We start from the raw sequence: 21474 nt of genomic DNA, 5'->3' as shown, positions 1-21474 counted from the left end.
TACAAATTCTTCCCATTCCATCAAGGAAGAAACATAATGAACAAATACGATGTAACTATACAATGTAACACTAATATACAATGGGAGATTTATCTCCTTTTTCTTTGGGGGGGGGGGGGGGGTCGGTACAGCACCAGAGCCATTAGAGGGGTCACGACGCCCTAGCGTGCATGGCCACCACCCATCCCCACATCAAAACCAAATGGAAACTTCAAACACCTGAGGTCCACTCCTTTTGGCTACATCCTGAGTCAGGATCATGATTGCATCGGAACGGTTGTCCGAGGAAGAATGGAATTGGCAAGCTCTTCATTCACTTTCACTGGAAGTGGCGGCATTTGATTCATTACACCCGGCATGTCATTCAAGCTGTCACAGATTTTTGAGTCAGCACGATTGATACAACAAGAGAAGACATCTAAATTCTTAACGACAAGCAGTGACCATCAGTAACCATAACATGGAGCGCACAACTGCACATGTAAGGGAATCAACCATTATTGTACCACTTCAGATTTCCAAATGATATCAACATACTTCAACAGCCCAACCACCAAATTCTCGTACCCAAAAAAATAAAATCCCTAGGGAAACCAGCAAAATCTAGTGGACAGTGCAATCTACACAGTGGATGTTTTTTATCCAGCTGTGTTATTCACTTACTATTTATTTTTTCTGTCTACAGTAGAACTGTTGAATAGAAGACTTCCCCTGGCAATTTGGCCACTTACCCTGTGTTGTTCAGTGTTCTTTCCATTGTAAAGCTATTTGGGATGATTATTATCTTTAATAGCTTCTTGCACAAGAGAAGAGAAATATGGAATTTATACACTAGAATAAATGGGAAAATTAGTGTTTCTCTGGGTTCACAAATTTTCCTTGCAATTATGTTGGGTAAATTTTTATTTTTTATTTAAACTAAAGAATCTTAAATAATTTTCTCAACAGAAATTATATATTGCCATTGATATAGCCATGCATGTGTCTCATTTTCAAAATCTATGCATATCCAGATGCATCTCCCAGCAAACATATCTGCTGGTAGAGTACACATGATGCATCATGCATGCCTATGCCAAAGGGGGAAAAATATGCCAATAAAGCATGGGTTTTTTACGTACTCTTTCAAGATCGTGAGGATATTATCCCGAGCTCGGCAAAAGAGATTGACGTTCTCCCGTATCTGCAAGAAAGAAGAAAAAGATCATTGGCTCAGTTCATTTGCCACAATGGATGTATGTGTCTATGCGAGTGTAACAACTAATACGCAACTCCACTTGAAAGAACAAGAAAATTAACTTGATCTCAAAGACCAATATCCGAAGTCATAGAGTCAGACGTCACACTTACGTCAACTTTTAGCCTTCGAACTTACATACAACCACTTTATCTTAAGGGTCCACTAGTTTGAGCTTGGATGACTCTATCAATCAGATTTGACCATTGGATAGATAAATACCACTTGAATTTCCCACAATTCAATAAGCTGCCACTTGGGAAATATTTAGAGCAGTGCAGATAAACTTGTCTTAGAAGGCCATGAAGAAAACTCTAGTTCAATTGTACCAATAAATGCTTCTTAATCCTAGTGGTTCTTATTTAAATAATTAGTACAACAGAATGTCAAGCCAATAAGGCCCATAGTAAATTCAGTGTTTGGGAATCAATAATCCGGTACAGGATACGTTTGGCTATTAATTCGATATAAATAAAAAAAAAGCCGCCCCCAGTGCATAAGGCTCCCGCCACTGCGGGGTCTGAGGGTCATAATGTACGAAGCCTTACCCCTGTTTTCACAGAGAGGCTGTTTCCAGACTCGAACCCTTGACCACTTGGTCACAATGGAGCAACCTTTACTGTTGCACCAAGGCCCACCCTCTCCATTAATTCGATATCAGAAGTTTAAACAAAATTAGTAACCCCTAGTGATAATTAATTTTGGCACGAGGCCATACTTTTTTTCACATGGACTTGGATGCATGAGTTGGTCCATGTGATGACGACTCCACAGTCATCTAACTGGACAAAATTTCAACCCGAAACAAGCATGGGAAGTGCTCAAAAGTAACTGAAACATAGTTGTCATTGAAGGAGATCTGTTAGTACTATTTTTAATTTAGATCTCCATGTTTCCTTCTTCTCTCAGGAGTGTCAAATTTGTTTATTTGCTGGTTTTTGGTTTCAAGCAACATTGCTCCCCTCATTCTGGAACAGCCAATTAAGGCTGACAAGTTGCTATTAAGTCTGGACATATGTCCGACGGTAGATTGGGTTGTTGTGCTGTATCTTTTGATCACCCAATTGCTACGTTGAGCGTGCACAAAATTAGAGCAAGGGTGTCTAGCACAAGATCGCGGCAGGTTGGATCCACCATTTGTTCCTATCTAAAGATCTAATCTGGTGACAGGCATGGTCCCTTGTGCAGAACCATCGGGTGGAAGAAGAAGAAGAAGCAGGGGGTAAGGACGAGTGGGATGACTGGAAGAAGTAGGGGATTGTGGTTGGTTGAATGTTAAATCCATTCAAGCTAATATTTTACTAACTTTTCAGCATATGTATTCACCGTTAGATAATGGATAGAGAAGAAGGCAGGCTGAGGTGGTTTAGATTTCAGAATTTTGAATCTGCATAAAGAATTTTAGTATGATGAGGGATTGATGGGTTGAGAGTAAGAGCAGTTGCACTTCACCATTCTCCCCGACATGTGTGGCGATATTGATGGTAACCCAATCAAGCTTCACCGCCTCCCGCCAGACCAGGACTGCCATGACCACCCTTCTGCCTACTGATTTCATTATGGCACCTCATCTGTACAATCCCCCTTCCCTCTCTTGGACTCTCGTTGTCTGTTGCCCTGCTACGCTTGCATTAAGAAGCGCAATCGGTGATTTTAGGATCAAGCAGAAGGATATACATCTCCAACTCATGGGCATACAAAGGATTTGGTACAACAGGTACTGTTTTGGTTAATTTTGTAATAACAATCTCTGTATTGGCTAAATATGTTAAAATAAGCATTGGGTGGTCAGTTTTGTAAAATGAAACCTATTTTTGCCTAATCTTGTAATTTTTCCAAGGAATAATTATTGAGAGAGAGAGAGAGTTTACCTGATAAGCGGATAGATTGGCTGAAATTTGATTAAATGCCTGCGCATTTTGCTCAAGCATCTGTCCTGTAGCTCCACCAATATCTGCAAAACAGAACAACATCATTTGTATCAGTAAATGTTGAATAATGGGTGGGAATCTTGTATAGTCTGAGACATATAATGTCACTTTGGTCCATGATGTCATCAAAGCAATGCATGTGCAAACATACAGATTCAATGCCAAAAAACAACCTGACAATTTAAATAAAGCAAATCGTTTTTACAAATAGGGTAAATAACAGAAATGTCTAGATTTTGTCACCAATGTGGTGCACAAGGATGGGCGAGGTCGGTCCGTGTGATATGAGGCCCTTATGCCCAAATATCAGGGATATAAGTCCTATATGGGATTAAATAGTTAGTTTCTATTTTGTAACGCTCTAGAATAGCTTCTACTTTGAAGAGATACTTAAGTTATAAGGGATTTTCCCTACCATACATGGGGGTTTCCTATTTTGCTTATTTCCATGAAGTTATAAATAAAGAGTAGGGGATCATACCCACTAAAAATGATTTGAGAAAAAAGATTAGCCTTGAGCATGTGAGTTCTATGAGAGATGGAGCATGGCTTTGTGGGATTCAAAACTGCTCTACTGTGGGATACAATAGGGAATCCTGGACAGATGCCAAGGTTGGAGTTGTGGGATTCCTTCTCCACAATTAGGTGAGAGGCCTAACATATTCTTTCTTCTTTTCTTTCATTCTTCTATATTCTTCTATTTTGTTTTAATTTCCTGCAATCACATTCAGATCTCCTACCGGTTTCTGGACTTCCAACAGAGTTGCTAATTTCAGTCCAGTTCCTAAGATCTGTTAGTTTCTAATTTAGTCTAGTTGCTAATTCAATTTCTCATTATTCAGCCCTTAGTTTTGACTGGTATTTTGACAACTGATACAGCCCATTAGACTGAGCATTTGACCACAGATCTGATCCTTGGATTTGAAGATATTTGGTTTCCTAACATTTATGATCTTGGTTTCTATTTTCTGCTGTGAATCATAGATCAGAATTCAGCCATTGTTGTTCCTTGGAAGTTTTGAGACTTATTCTGTTGCTTGAATACTGTCTACAACCAGAAATTTCTGTAATCAGTCTTGGATTGAGTGGAGACATATTTCACTAAATCTGGTTTCCTAGATTGTTCCTGTGATCCTATTGTGTGATTAGCATCTGAAACGTGTTATCAGGTATATCAGATAGCATTAGAAATCTGCGGAAGCAGACGAAACAAAGAAAGTTCCCAAAAGAGCATCTAATAAAAAATCACAAGAGAACCCACATAACAGTGTAACTCCCAGATAGCAACTGCGAGAAGCTGAACCATCATGCAACATTTGGAACCCATAATCTTGCTACCAAGAACATCAACAAGTCCAACTTTACTAGCATTAATGCCTTCATCTCCATGATCAAGATTCTGATTCTGATGAGGTCTCAAAGCAGGCCACATAAACCAAATCAGACATTTCATCAGGCTAAAGTATCACGAGCCCCTTCTATTGCAGATCATGTAGAGATGGATCTGCAGTTACAGAGAAACCAGCAACATAATTGGACTAATTTAAAGCCTATGACAGCAGGCAGCAAAGAAAGGGAAAAATAGGCAATTGGTTAGAGGAGAAAGGGAGGATAATAGGGAGAAGAAGAAGAAGAGATCATACGAGAGAAGTGAGGAAGAGAGTAAATCATGGGGGAGAGAGAAGAGGGGTCGGCTATTGGTTAGAGGAGAAAGGGAGGACTATTTTAAAGCCTATGACAGTATCACTTCAGAAACAACAACAACTCAGCCTTATCCCAACTAAATGGGGTCAGCTAGTCTCACTTCAGAAACAAAAACCGATTTACTATTACAGTATCAAATCGTGGGGAGGCTACTAACAATCTTATATATTTAAAGACTTACTCTCAATGGTAAAGGGAAGTAAATAAAAACAGAAAATGACTCTATCCTCCAATCGTAAGCTAAGAGGAAGTTTCCTAATCTAATCTAAAAACTAGAAACAAAGATAAGATCGAGTCCAATCCTGATTACTCAAAGCCCTAATTCCATACTGGGACTAGAGTCACCATGTTCTAATCATTTGAAGCCGAGAAATTGGCAAGACAAAAATGCTCATTCATAACTCAAAGCCAAAAAATTGCAAACTTGAGCTCTTTCAAATTTTGAGAATAAACTTGGTACACTCTTCAAGTACATTCACCCTCACTGAATTTTGGGAGGTTCTCATGTCTAACATTACATGTCTACAGTCTTGCTTACAAACATCACTCAATCCATGACACGGGTTACAGAAAACAAGCATACTTAATGTTTTAAGCTCAAAGCCACTGCGCACAATATAAAGCATAATAATAAATCAGCCAAAATGAAAGTACTGAGATATTAGGGGAAAACTAGGAAACTCAAGACTCTGCTAAAGCATTGTACACACCCAAAAAAAAAACTCATGCACATCAGTTTATTAACAAGAGCATGATGGACGGGTCCAAACAAGTGTCTAGCTCAACAGATGGCTTCAACAAGCTGAATTTCAATGTTTGCTCTTTCGGGAACTTTCTTGCTTCTTGGAAATCGGCAACCTGATTAGTTCATATAAGACTAGATATCTAATCTAAAAATGAAAACATTCACTAACCACAAATACAAATTATGGAACTTGCACAATGGTATTGATATGTGGTTTATCTTGGCTAACAAAAATGTCAACAAGATTATGAGCACAAGGAAAATGCCAGATGGATGGAGGTGTAGCATTGTGGTCCCGACCTACAAAAATAAAGGTGATATTCAGAGCTGCAATAACTATAGAGGTTTAAATCTAAAGAGTCATACTATGAAATTATGGAAAAGGGTTATTGAAGCCCACCTGAGAAGAGAAACTACTTTGTCGGAGAATCAAATTGGTTTTATGCCAGGTAGATCCACGACATAAGCTATTTACTTACTTAGGAGGCTCATGGAAAGATTTTGGGTTTGCAAGAAGGATCTCCATATGATCTTTATTGACCTAGAAAAAGCCTATGACAAAGTCCCTAAAGAGTTAATATGGCATGTACTAGAGAAGAGAAGTGTTTCAAATAAATATGTGGACACAACTAAAGATATGTATAATGGCATGGTGAGTGGTGACTAGTGTGAGAACCATGAGAGGTCAAGGTAGTGAATTCCTAATTAAAATTGGGTTACATCAAGGATTAGCTTTAAGCCCTTATTTGTTTGCGCTTATCATGGATTTAACTACAAACATTCAAGATAAGGTTCCTTGGTGTATGCTTTTTGCTGATGACATTATGCCGGTGGATTAGACAAATGCAGGGATTAGTGCTAAGTTGGAGTTATGGAGATCAACCTTGCAATCAAGAGGTTTTGTGACAAGTAGAACGAAGTTGGAGTATATAGTATGTAACTTTAGCGACACTAGACAGAGAGAACGAGATGGTGAAAACTGATGAGAGGGAGATTCTGGAATGTGATTATTTTATGTATATGGGCTCAATCATAAATAAAGAAGGTAATATAGAGGATCATGTTACACAGAGAATTAAAATAGGATGGATGAAGTGGAGAGGGGCGTCCGGAGTATTGTGTGATCGACGTATTCCTTTAAAGCTTATAGGAAAATTTTATAGGACAGTCATACACCAGGCTATGATGTATGGTGCAGAGCGTTGGGTAGTTAAGAAGCATCATATAGATAAACTAAGTGTAGCGGAGATGAAGATGTTGAGATGGATGTGTGGTAAAACTAGGAAGGATGAAATAAGGAATTGCCTTATTAGAGCTGATTTCAGAATTAATTCAGATTGAAGGAATTAAAAGAGCTAGGGGCAGACCTAAAATGACCTTAGGAGAAGTGGTGAGGAAAGCCATGCATAGTTTAGGCCTTGTATCAAGTATGAACTTGAATAGAGATGATTGGAGGGCAAGGATCCATGTAGCAGACCCCATTTAGTTGGGATAAGGCTGAGTTGTTGTTTGTTGTTGTTGTTGCACAACGGTATTGATAACTCCAAACGTAATAGTCTGCTAAAAATTCTAGATCTTATTATTAGGTTATAAGGGCATGGACTTTTAATAATTATAAAAAAAAGGTACACAAGCTTGGAAGACCCCAACACATCAACATCCACACTCATGTTGTGTCATGTCCAAAGAGTTCTTGGGCTAAAGTAAGGTCCAGTTATCAAAACCATTCTTGACTTCTCGAGCAGCATTTGACAAGACCATTGGAGAAGCAGAGGATCCAGCCAGTTATATCCAAGCATCTGGTGTTCAAATCCCTTCGAGCCTTGGACTCGACCTCAGAACTTCTTGTAGAGCAGCTTTAATCTTCTTCATGCTCTATAAGAGTTCTATCTTGGATTCAAAGTAATTTCCTTCATAAAAAATCAAGCCTGCTTAGTGGTTGATAAAGAATAGTAGGAAGTTTGCACAAATGACAAACCTTCGTAAGAGATTCCATCATCATTGTCCACAGGGATCATTGGCAGTGCATACGGAGGAACATTAGGTCGGGCCACCAAGTGAGATGATGATCTTGCTGAAGGATCCGTAACTTTTTCCTGAGATACAGATCACAATGTCATTCACCAAATTTCAGGGGTTCAAGACATGGATTACAATGGAAAAAAGAAATAACAAGTTTAATAAACCATTTTACATGTCAGAATACAAAATAGAGGAAAACTAAAAGATATGGCAAGAGTTTGACAATCTTATTAGGATGCAGTAACTACATAAAAAATATGAAAGGTGTTGCTTAGCAGACACTAAGGACAATCCACAAAACAGGCAAGTGGCAGGGATAAGAGACACAGACCATTCCATATTTCATTTCGGAGATTGACATCTGATAACTGACTTAACCGGGTACCCGAGCCATCTGATTTGCATTTCCATCTTTAAGGGTGAAAGGCAGAAGAAGAGAAAAACAGAGGAAGGCTACTTAGTTTCTCTGATTGTATGGTTTGGAAGGGAGTTGGTTTAGCTTAGTGGGTGAGGGAGCGCACCCTGCTGAAAGTTGATGCAGTTAAATGTTGGATAAAGGGATTTATTTTTTGGGGTTATTTTGTAATTTCCTTCATTAGAATAAGCTGTCATCGATTAGAAGATAAGAGTCCAAGATTTTAGATGCTGTTTTCAGTAATTTAGTTGTAGAGTTTAATTAGATATCTTTCTATTTTATACATGGATGCAACTCACAATGGAATAAATAGCAATGAAGAGAAGATTCTTTTGGGTTTTGTATGCTGCTAGTGGTGCAGACCTAAAAGGTTAGCACGCCAAGATCGAAACTGGTAGGGAATAGGGTCTGAACTGAAATGGGTTTGATAAGGCTTAGGTTGATTAGGATGGTTGACTGCTGGTTTTGATGGAGGTAAAGAAAGGCCACAACTAGAGGTTTGTAGAAAGAGGCAGCAAAGGGGTGCAAATGGAAGAAGGGTGCAGGGACAGATTAGGGATAGCTTGAATGACTAACTTGAAGATGATCTGCTTTAATAGATGATGGATGCTTGAGGATAAAGATGATAAATAAAAAGATAAAATTAGACAACTAGAGTCCAACTAGTGTCCCAGCCGTAGGAGTCCCACCTACGCCACCACCAAGGAGATCCACCTTGGATGCAAACGCTGAGATCCACAGCAAAGTCTCACAAAGAGAGCCATTCTTTTTTTTGAAAATTCTGGAGTGGCTGTAGCAGGCCTCCACGATTTGAAATTATAGGGAGAGAATATGCTCAGCTCAAGAGCTGGATACATGAATTACAATAAATAGACTGTTGGAATTCCCAAGCAAAGTGGAATTCCAACACCTAGAAACAATCCCCCAAAAGTCTAGATACTCGTTCCAATACATAGGAACTACAAACAAGAAATAATAAATAAGGAAACATTAAATATGCCTAGGAATATGAAAAGGCATAAACTAAAAGATCTAAAGCCAGCCTTTGTGGGGCCATCTTGACAGCTTCAAGGAGTCCACATTTTTGACCAAGCAGGCCATAAATGAATCTAGTCCCTTGCTGGTCCAAGCTTGAACTTGGGTTGGAACTTGGTCTTGGATTGGACCTTGGACTTGGGCTGGGCTGTGGGCCTGGGCCTCAACCGAAAATACTTTTTGGCAAAATAGTGATCAGGCCTTCTTGATGGTGGACTGTTGGCTGGAACACCTGGATGCTCTGCATCAGCTAGTTGTGTGACTGGTTTCCTATCCCTTGGCTAATCTGATTCTTACAATCAGGTGTGCTCTTTCCAAATTCATTCTCTGTTGATCTTCTAATTTCAGTTCTGCTATTTCTTTATTATTTCACACCTATTCTTCTCTTCTTCATCTGAACTGCTCCTTATTCTCCTCTTCCTCTCCTTCTTGTCTGTTCTCTATTTGTTTTCCTTCTTCTTGGTATTACTCTGGTCTGACGGTGTTGTTAGCTTGGCAAGAGAGAACTTGAACTCTCTCAGGATTTTTCCTTTCAGACTCGAATCTTGGGGCCTGAACTCACCCTTAGGGCGACTTAAAATCAAGAGCTATTTTCCCTTTGAACCTCCCTGCCATGAGGGATTCACTTGAAGTCAAATCTGAACCAGTAACTTCCGCCTGGGTTTGTTGCATTTTTTTTTTCTAGTTTATCTTCTGGCCTGGCTCCAGGTGCATTCAAGAGAGTGGAGAGTTGAGACCTTAACACCGAATCTGTTATTGATTAGAACTCTTGGCTATGACACTGCTGTGATCACAAGCAAGGAATCTTTCTGCTGGTTTCTGATTCTTTGGTCATCAGGTTGAAGAAAGGATAAATTCTGAAATTACCATCAAGTCCTTCACATGCTTTTATTACATAAAGCCCTCTTATTTATAGATTGTCCATGTTTTAACCTCATCCCAACTTATAATTCCAGCAAATCCCCTCTTTCAAAGTTCTGTTTATAACTTGGTCCTTTTCACTGGCTACTTAATCTGAAGATGCTGCATTGTCCTTGAAATTACAAAATTACCATTCTTTCATCGATTGAGCCATTTATTACTCGGGTGATGCCCAGTGTCTATAATCAAGGTTATTGAACCCGGGATCGCATCAAAAGTATTGAGTAACTTCAATGGTATGAGTTAAGCTTGGAGAATGACACAAGGTGGTAATTTTGGTTGTTGTTTGGCAAGGCTAAAGCAGTGGGGCAAGGCATGGCAATCATTGTTTCAAAGGTAATTCCTTTCGTTTTCTCCTTCCTTCTATAAGTTCTATTGGGGGTTCAGGTTTGCTAGAATTGTGTATCACTCATATTATTATCAAATTTCTTAGTAAGTGACTGTCACTGATTAAAAACAGACAACCAAATAAATAAACAGTATCCAGTGGCAATGAAATGATTTACTGAAAGATTAATCACTAAACAATAATCATTGAAACGGATCATATGGTATGATAATTTTTTCATTAAATGGAACATGATGACAAATACCAAGTGTTACACTAGACAAACTAACTAAAGAGAGATATTTTCATTCACAGGACAAAATAGTATGTTACAAGACATGAAATTACACTCCTAGATGCAGGAACCTGCAGGTAATCTCAAACACATCATATCTAATAGCATGAGATCATTCGTCAATTGTTATATTTGGCTCATAGTAATAGCTCAATCCTTCTCTTAGTATAGTTTGCTTTCATTGTAGTCCTTTGTTTCAGTACATATCAACTCGTGCTATTAGATATCATTCCTCTATTGTTTTATTTGGCTCATAATAATAGCCCAATCCTTCTCTTAGTATAGCTCCCTTTCGTTGTAGTTCTTTGTTTCAGTACATATCAACTCGTACTACCCTCTCCCCCCCCCCCCAACAAAAAAAAAAAAGAATGTCAATAAACATACCTTTTTGTCCTTGTTTTTCCTTGTTAAATTGTGATCCTCTTTTCTTCTCTTGCCGCTTTCCTTTTTCTAGACAAAGACAAAATTAGTTAGGTTGATACAGAAACTTGTTGATTACAAATAAAATATGTGCACAAAACAATCTCCAGAATAATTGGCAAGCATTCAACTTGATTGATTTTCACATTGTACACATTTATTCGTCGACTAAAAGAAGTCCTAACTTGATTCAACAATCAAAAACAACAGTGAGCACATGACACACACACACACACACACACACACACAAGGGAGCGGATGTGTGCAAGTCTTGAGATGGAGCTCCAAATCGAGTTTATATTTAGGCCACATTATGGGATTAACTAAGGCCGTCGGTTCAGCATATTTTTGGGTCACATTCTGCCCATCGACCCTCCTTAATTGGAGGAAGATATTCTTCCAGAATAATTTCCAGATTTGGATCAGCCAGCAGGCAGTTTAATAGAGATATTTCCCAGGTTTCTTTGCTGGTTAAGGAGGAGATAATGACCAGATCATGTGGGCCCCATGTCCAGCTAGCTTAGAGGTCAAGAGAAGATTAGTTGGCCATGCGGAGAGGAGAATTTAACAGCCTTATTAGTCCTAGATTTTAGGAAGTTTTAATATCTTGCGTGGGGGGTTTATTACCTAGAGATTAGTTTATATTTTTATAGGTTATTAGTAGTTTCCTTTTTTCTAGGATTCTTTATCTGTTAACTAATTAGATTAGGATTGGGTTGCTTTGTAATTATTTTTTTAATAAGGAAAAGTTCTAGAATGCCGTAATCAATTTTCAATTTTATAAATACAAGCTTGTGGTTATATTCTATAGCTAACGATTTGATAAAAAGAGTTTTTGTTTGAAACCATGAATGCTGTGAGACGCAGGTGAGGTTTAAGGCCTTTGAGTGGGCGAGATGCCTAGGGAAAAGTGAGAGACTCAACCCAACCTATCCCTTTCTATATTCCCTATTTTCCTCTTTTCCTACCTTCGGTTCCTGTGAGAGAGTTGTTTATGAAATTCTACTGCCTATTCAAACACCAAACAAATGAAGGTTGCTGTTACTGGAAGTCATATCAAAGCACTGGAAGAATTCTCTGTTGAATGCTTCAATCGTTGTCAACTGGAAAGCTTCAAATCAGCACATGCAATTCTGGTTTTTTTTTGGCAGGATTTTGGATGAAAATCCTAAGGTCAGTTACTCTATCAGCCTTTGATCAGTTGCAGCCCAATTGCTGAAGATTAAATCAACATTCAAAGAGGGATGTTCGATGGTAGTTTGGTGATGTTCCTGAAATTTAACCTAAGTTTTTGTCATTCGATACCAGTTCTGGTTCAGAAATTTATTATTTTTGTTGGGTGTTAATTAATCTGATTGGGTGTGAAAGATATTCCTGCTTGGGGTTAGGTCACTAATGACCCAACCTTCCATTAGGAGCCCTCCAGAGTCGGCATATCACATCCACTTAACAAGACCCACAAACATAGTTGTCAAGGTGCCGCCTAGGCGTCCAGGCAGGTTTCTTGGGATCTAGGCGGCTGTTGCTTTAGTGGTAGTGAACACCTTGGCCCTTATTTATGCCAAACATCATTAAAGTAAATGTTTTTATTTTATTTATTTAAGATATTGTTCATAAATAAGCAAATACCCCCCCCCTATTTGAATCCAACAAAAAAAGTTTAAAAAAACCAACAAATTCCAAAAGGATACAACGTCAGCCCTCAGTTCAAGAACAAAAACTGGATTTTCAACAATAGGTGAAATTTTCAACTTTCTAATGTTGGGGCTTTTCTCAAATCTAAGAATTCCATAAATCTTAATATGGTAAAACATTGCTAAAAAAAAAAAAGAGCGGTAAAATATTCATTTGTTTTTATATTTTAAAAAAAATATTTTCATTCAAAGCGATTTTGACAGCATTCATGCACACCAAATAAAGTTTGACCAGAACATAACTCTTTCAATATAAATCAGATTTAAGCAATATTGGGTTTGTTAGAAAGCTGGTTTTGTGCTCTACCTAATACAAAAAGTCTCATGTAAAAATAAAATCATTTGACCAATCAAACTTCTTGGAGAACAAGAACATTTCTCTAAATCAAGAGCAGTTTAATTACTTATAGATAAGATCATATTTTCTAAAAACAGTATAAACCAAATGTGAGACTGGGTATACCATGACAATGACCAATTCCAAGAACAGTATAAAACAATTGTATGTTTTGATTGTTTCAAACTTCTAATAGCTTGCTTCTTCAGTTCTGCTGTCTTCTAATTTTATGTTGATTTTTGACGATTGATGTGGCTTAATATTGATTTTTTATGACTTGATGTGATTTAATGTTGATTTTTGGTGACTTGATTTGGCTTAATGTTGATTTTTTATGATATAAGGTATATATTGTAACATAATAAATATTGTTAGAAAGAGGGGAAATAAAAAATAACACTTGGTTGCCTAAGCGCTTAGGCACCCCTCCCCCGCCTTGGGTCACATTGCTGCCTTGACAACTATGCCCATAAATAATAAAGAATTATACAAAAACAAAGAGATGCTAGGGTTTCTCAACCCCTACTTCCATTACAGAGACTACATTACAATCTTTTCATTGTTATGTGGCAGGGATTTAAATCACCTAAGGCTCAGGAATTCAGAAATCCTTTAGAAAAACATAATCGCAAAGATGAGGAATCAGAAACCAGCAAACAAAGAATTATTTAAAATAGAGGAACGACGATTATTATGTGGCCAATTTTGCAGCAGCATATCATAACAAAACTTGAAAGGAATCATCAGATTTAAAGTTTGTGGAAAATCCAACTAAAACAAGGAAACTCAAACTCAGGCCAAAAGAGAGAAAAAACAAATAGAGTTAGGGGTTCAAATTTGAGATCAAGTAATAAACTGAAATTAATGATCAAGTCACAAACTAAACCAGACAATTAGACAGAAATCAGGTTCAATAATCAAATTATTAATTGAAATTCTGCAGAATTATATTTGAACCAGGAAACTAGAATTGACCCAGAATTTGGAGCTTCTACTTATATTCTGAACTCATCAAGGAAATCAATGGCAAGTTTAAACTGATTAAACAAGAAATAAATCTGAGATCATCACAAACTGAGAATAGATTAGACATATGCAGGATATAAGAATTTCAAGTCTGGAATTTTAGAAACAGAAAAGAAAAGAACAGGATAAAGTTAAGCACTGACCTGTTAAATTGACAGAGATAAAGTGCAGGAAATAAAAGATCAGGAATCCACCATATTACCTGCTGAATCCTCAGCAGAAGAACACCCAGAATCCACTGAGTCACACCTGACATCCACATATGCTAGGGGTCTGAAATCCAGACTTTGAGCTGAAAAGCTTCTTCTTCCATTAAACATATAGTGGGGAGGCTGTTTAGCCTTACAAATATTTATAAAAGCTGTAATAAAAAAAAAAAAACGGAAGCAAAATAAAACCGGGAAACACCCCTCCAATCAGCCAGCCTAAGAGTCGTCCCTAACAGACTCAAACACATAAGAGAAACAGAACCCAAATAGGAAAAGGAACCTTCTCCCTGTCGCAGCGGTGATTAGGTGCCCTAATCTATCTTAACAACTAAACATACTAACCCAAAAAGGCTGGACTTGTAAAGTCCTTTTCCAGCCATGGTTTGAAATTTCAACCAAAATGTTTTGGCGACCTATTCGGTTTCGACATTGGTTGAAACGAGGGCATGCAAATTGAGGGATTTTCAATGTTTCGGTTCTTATACCGAAATGGACCATATTTTGGTGCCATTTCGGTGGTATATTTCGGTCTCGACCAGGATCGAAATCTCAATCAAAACTGAAATGTTGAACCTTGATTCCCACCATGCTATTACATTATAATAATAAGAAGATAAAACTCCTAAAAACCAAGGTTTTAAGTATCCTACTATATCCACTGATACTAATCGATACATATCATATCTTTAAGATGCTGATATGATACGGTACCAATACAATACCTAAAAAAATTGTATCGACTGTATCAAGTCGAAAGTGACCAATATGATTGATATATGGTTGATAGTTGATACACTCTATACATCTGTTATAAGCTACAGAACACGGTCCATGATTGTAAAACACTTTCCGAGAGCTCTTGTAAGTTGTAAGGCACTCTAATTCCTTGCTTCTGCCAGAAAAAGCAACTCTAGTAGTTTTTATTTCATCACCTAGTAGTTTTTTTTTAATATTTATTTGGGGATTAAACAGCCAGCAATCAAGAATTGAAACCGGATTTACGTAAGAATAGTTACCTATCAAAACTTTGAATTTTTTGTTCAAATTTTGATTTTGTGTGTCATTTTTTATATGGATCACTAGATTAGTGAGGGGAAAAGAAACTGAATTCTTACATCAAACTAGGTTTTTTTTGTCAATGGCGTGTGCATCTAAACCCTAAATCTTCCCCAAACTGAAAATGACATCTTGTTTGGTATTAGTACATGTAAGAAACCTCATCCTTTATACACAATCAATTGAATGCACTTGTCTTGTCGAACTTTGTTCTCCTTTTTACATAAATATTTTACATATTACTTGTTTGGGGAAGTATTCTCTGTCGAGGAGCATGGCCCCTACACTTGCGCGATACCCAATCAACCCCCTCCTTTTGGTTCAATACTTCAATCTATGGGGGCAAGAGGGATCTTTTTACAGGGAGGAGGAGAGAGACAGACACAAGGGTGCAGGTGTGGTTTTAGACACTCCCAGACAGGAAACTTTCTTCCGACTTGTTTATAGTGCTTTACGCTTCAAAACTGTATTTTGCATGTATCATATGTTTCTTGACCATTTCCATGCATATTTTAAGCATATCATGTGTCCCTCCGATACGATGGGATACGATACATCTCTTAAAATCACCCTTTCGATACGATACCCGATATTGATACTTTAAACCTTGCTAAAAACTAGCTCACACTTTAAAGATACGTAAAGTGAACCAAAACTTGAACCATGCATCAGGATTGGACCAAAAACTGAACCAGACTAACCCAAACCAAAGCGGCAGGCCATCTTTCTTTCTTTTGATCACTGGATATCTGCATCATGATTCTCGGAAGCCTTGATGTTTGTCAAGATTTTAAACCAGTATATGAAGTTTTATGGACTTTCTAATTTAAAATGAAAATAGAGCAACCGTACATATAGGATGAATTCCCGAACAAAGTGATTCCCCAAGCTAAAATCACTGACTAGTGGACTACATAGTTTCATTTACATACAGAAACACAGATGATTTTCAGTGAAGTTTCACAGATTATACAATTTAACTTTGTCAATAAGTGTAAACAACTCTAAAAGATACCAATCCGAAACAAAATAATTCATTGTGCACAATGCCATCAATTACTGAGAAATAAGTTATGGAACTCACTGTCATCCATTTAAGACGCAATGCCACATCTCGGACTGTCTTATCTTGCAATTCCATGGCAATCTTTGCATACCGAACTATGTTTGTTTCAGAGGCATATCTACAAAGTGCATTTTCATTAACAATAAGTTAAATCTGAGCTAACTCATAAAAGAACTAAAAGAGATGGGTAATGGGTTAAATAAATACAGTGGGCATAAGAAATTAATTTAGCTGCAAGATAGATAGGAGGTAAAGAGAGAGAGAGAGAAGCAAGAAACAAAGAACAAAGTTGGTAGTTCATTAAATAAAAATAACACTTAAGGAATACACAGAATGATTCATTTTTCTTGATTAAAACAAGCTTCGTATGTACTTTAATTTATATTCTTGGGAAAGAAAAGAAAAGCATAAGAGCAGCCCCAACATAAGCACTCATTAAATTTATCATGATGACTCCCTGTAGAGATGGTTAGACTCGTGTCAGTGAGGTCCCGGTGAAGTTCATACGCTAGTTAGAGAAACACCCATTTCAAAGTGGATTAAGATAGTTATTTTCTTATATTCAACTCCACAAGTTATTTTCTTATATTCAAATCCACAAAGTCTAATCCTAAGTGATTGAGATAGGCTACAAGAATCAAGAGAACACATAAAAAGAGATCTAAGATGGACCAAACAGACAGAACAAGAACTAATACTGAAAACGAAAGTCAAAAATACCAAAGATGAGCCAGAGGCAATAATACAAATCAAGCAAAACTATAATGCCAAGACACTCACTTGGCAAGCCCTTCATCTAAGATCGACTGCTCCTCTGCCGTCCACTCTCTCGACAGACCAGGGTTGTGCTTCAGAGTATGGGCAAGACCAGAATTTTCCACTACTGAACCAGAATTGCCATTGGACGGGTTCCCACTACTGGCGACACCATTGTAGGAAGAAGTGTCATGGCTCCCTTCTTGATTCCCAGAAGGGTTTGCACTTGCAGCCATCAATAATCAAATACCTACCAAAATGTCAGACTATAGAGTCAGCTGGCTAATTCAGCTATTACACTATACAAAAACTTAAAACAGAATATAAAAGGGGGCTGGGGGAGCAAAGACAACAGAATGAGAGCATTCAAATACAGCAAAGACTAGAGACCAGATCCAGAAAGATGAGGGCTGGGTTTGATTAGCCTACTCACTAAAGACTGGTTATTTTACATGCTGTCAGTTCTATTTACCATTAAACACAGGTTCAAACTTCAAACTATCAAAAAAGAAACCAGATATCCTCCTCAGGAAAAGGTTTTTCTATTTCAGTAGTGCAGTCTTTAGAGAGCAATGACAAGGTGTACTGTGCCACGTGGAAGCTGATGTACCAGACAGAAATCATATAAATCATTAGGAAATATTTGAATTGACCACATGTATAGCTAATTTGTCAAACAAGAAGATAACAAGATTCCAATCCACAACGATCAAAACTTAAATGTATATGCTCTCAGGTATTTTATCAATACCAGCGACAAGAAACCTACATTAAGTAATTTGGACTACCTGAATCGTTAGTTTGCAGGGGCTGCCATTGACTTTAAGGGATTTGAGGTCTTCCTCAGAAATTAATATCAAACAATTGATGGCAGCAACAATTCACTGATTCTTCCATGGTGGATACCAAACACACCACTTCGTGTGACTTTTCTTGCAATATGAAGGTTTGCATATGTATATATAAGCTAAAACAAGGTTTCCCTGAAGTATTGGAGCCTAATTTGGCCATTTTCCTGCCGAAACAGTCTGCCAAAAAATACACTGCTTTGACAAAATTTGGCCTAAATTTCAGTATTTCGCTCATTTCTGTCTGATCAAAATGGCCTACCGAAACAAGTTTTTGAACTATGGGCAGTGTTCTCTCTGTCTACAGAAGAAGGGAAGGTACTACAGCTTTGTTACGACCGGTTTTGAGGTGAGAGTACTATATTATTGTGAATCAATATTGTTTGATGGGTTGTTCTGTTATATTATTCTTACCTGGACGAGGTTCCATGATTTTTCCCTTTCGCCTTAGAAGGGTTTTCCACATTACAATTGGTGTGCTTTTGCAGTTGGCTTGATTTGTTTCAGTGAATTATTTATTTTGTGCACACTTGGTTATGTGTATCTCCATTAGTTGTACACAGGTGAGAAAGAGGATTGTTTTACCCAACAACCACAACCAATACAAGCACTAAGACAACGCATTTTAGCACCAAGATAGCAAGAGTGTTTCCAGATTTAGAACAATATATTAACAACCAGATAACACTAAACTAAATCATCACAGACAATTCACATCCATTTGAGGCTACAGCTTGGCAAGATTCAATAACTCTTTATAAGGCTTTATTTTCTCAATAACCCAGAAGAAAAAAAGAACTCGAGGATCTGAAACAAGGGAGAAATCAGTTTGAAAATACCCCTGAAAGAAATCCCTCAAACATGACGAGAGAAGTATTGGTGGTTGGTGAAGGCCACCATTAACCATGCCACATAACCCAAATCCCACCATAAATCCATGTCGTTTCTCTCCATAGAGACCAATTTCAGAAGCATACAGAGACTGAAACCCCAATCCCAAGAACCCAAAGTGAAATCAAGAGGAAAATCGGAAATAAAACGAAAAAAACAGAATGAAAAGATGATGTGGAACAGCAAAGCGAAAGAAGTGGAACTTGAGGAGAGGAAGCTTAAAGTACCTGGATCGATTTCGCTCAAAAGTCACCTCAGAAATTGAACCGCGAAAGAGTTCAGAGCCCTCATAGTTGTTGAGAGTTGAAGAGTTGGTCTTAACGTCGCACTCCCAAGCACCTCTTTATACCTTATCCGTAAATAGGTTAAATGTCAAATTTACCCTCCTCTAGTGCACGTGCTATGGAACTCCAGCCAAAAACGGTGCGGGTCATCCATTTAACCCGAGAACCCGGGGAACCTTATAGGCTTCAAATAATCAAATCGGAAAGGTTAATCTTCCTGCAACTGCCACCAAAGATCATGTATACCGGTGAGTTTCTCAGGCGATGTCACTGCGAGAGACGACCATTCTTCCAGTCTCGTTTCTGAAATCTTTCTGTTTGATCCCTCCTTCGATTAACGGATTCTGATTTGGAAATCGAAAATCGTTCATTGGATCTGTAGCCTGAGTTTACTCCAATGGTTGTTTCTGCTGTTATTAGTTAACCCATCAATCCATAATGCCCAGACGTAAAATTAAGATTCGAAACCCTCTAAAAAAGGAGAATCTTTAAACTTTATTAAAGAAAGGATTGGATCAGTGATTTTCAAATTGCAGGAGAATCCGTCCTTTTCATCTTTATAAAAGTCTTACCTTTTTCTGATTCAAAGTTTTCTATAAATCCTACCAAATTGCCCATCGATTGATCCTCTTGAGTCAAATTTTTCACGCTGGGATCAACTCGAAGCCATGATTCGGCGGATCATGTCTGCCACCAACCTCTAATTTCGAATTAGAAGTCCATGACGAACCAGAAATCGCGGAAGTTTCCCGAGGGACCACCACATAGTGGCAGCCGTTATGTTAACTTCGTTTCTTCCACTGAGCAATCTGTTCTTTAAAGTCAAAATGAAGGAGAAGACTGGCTCAGGGAACTGCTTGAGCTGTAAGATTTCTAATGTCATCAGATATGATAGCCCGATGTGAAGGCTTATCAGGATTTGAGAACCTCTCTTCAGTGAATAATTTTGCAGGGTGAGTTGAATCCCAACAAGTGAGTGATATCAAATTTGTTGCGTGGCAACTTTGGTGTATCTCCGAGGGATTCCATACTATTGCTCCCTTCTTGTTCCTACTTTGTTTCCTTAGTTGGATTTCATTGTACATCATCAAATTCCATTTTTGCTCTTGGAACTAAATTCAGAAAACTAGAACCCAAATCTTCAATTAGCTAAAGATTTACTACACGAGTTTTGAAGAAGTCCATGTGTTGTGTGTATCTCAAATTCTAGTATCCGTTTTGATGATTGACCCATTTCGATATTTTTTTGTGGCGATCTGAATGGGAATTTTTTTTTTAGATTTGTGATGGTAGCAGAGGGCTTAGCCTTATCGCTCATCACTAATTTCGTTAGGGTGCGGAAGCCCCTGTGGTATGGTATGACCTGACCCTATGGATCAACTCATTTGGAGGAGTAGTTATATGTTTTACCTATCCTGTTGTAGAACGAGTGATATTGGGGATTTTCTAGTTAGGGTTTCTCACTCCACGGTCAACCTTGAGTTCCTGTGGTTCACCCTTGACCAGTAAAACAAGCGTAACTTTCTTGATTGAACTATAATTACTAGATTCTTGAACAAAATTAATTCAGAGTTCAAGAGCCACAACTTTCATGTTTTAAGCCTTGGCCAATTGTAAGTTCACGACCTCTTAATATGCCATTGAAGTTTCTGATAATGCAGAAATAGTGTTCAAGACAAAACTAGCCACTCTAGCTGATTGGGTGCAAGATAATCTACAAAAATAAAAGAATAAAGAGGAGAAATAATAGGAAGAGGAAGCGAGAAAATAGTAAAAAAAATAAAAATAAAGGGTGGAAAGAAGAAATAGGAGAGAAAATAGAAGGGTTTTACTGACGAAGCTGGACATCTGGCTTATTGGGATGTAGTCGACCCTCTCTCACGATAAACTCAAAAATTAATTAAGATTTTTCTCATTACTTTCTACTTCTTCATTCATCAATAAATACATGCATAATATTGACTATTCACTTCTCCACTCCTACAATATCTCCCTACAACTCATTCTACTTTTAATAACTGCATATAATAACTAACCACAATCCCGTACATACATATAATTAATAATAATTAACCACAATAACAAATAACTACACCTAATCAAGAACGACACATAACAGGTCATATCTCCCATTGTGGACTTCTGACTAAAGTGATGTCAATTTCCATTGATATAGGGAATGGGCTCCTCTCCAACACACCCCAAGAGGTCAACACCTAGCCGACTTGCCATTCAAATGGCATGGATAGATAGA

General features: G+C 37.8%; 1 protein-coding gene across 1 annotated transcript; it reads right to left on the bottom strand.

Moving 5' to 3' along the window:
- LOC122662732 lies at positions 1-19294 on the bottom strand. Its single transcript, XM_043858453.1, has 8 exons — positions 19168-19294; positions 17222-17450; positions 16460-16559; positions 11018-11083; positions 7596-7713; positions 3109-3191; positions 1122-1183; positions 1-369 (listed from the first exon to the last, which is right to left on the bottom strand). The coding sequence occupies exons 2-8, from the start codon at positions 17431-17433 to the stop codon at positions 258-260; spliced, it is 753 nt and encodes a 250-aa protein (XP_043714388.1). The 5' UTR covers positions 17434-17450; positions 19168-19294; the 3' UTR covers positions 1-257.
- Positions 19295-21474: the final 2180 nt, after the last annotated feature.

The sequence above is a fragment of the Telopea speciosissima genome, chromosome 5 (genome assembly GCF_018873765.1).
Source record: "Telopea speciosissima isolate NSW1024214 ecotype Mountain lineage chromosome 5, Tspe_v1, whole genome shotgun sequence".
NCBI classification, from domain to species: Eukaryota; Viridiplantae; Streptophyta; class Magnoliopsida; order Proteales; family Proteaceae; genus Telopea; species Telopea speciosissima.
The sequence above is the reverse complement of the archived record's forward strand: the minus strand, read 5'-3'. Positions and strand labels throughout refer to the sequence as shown.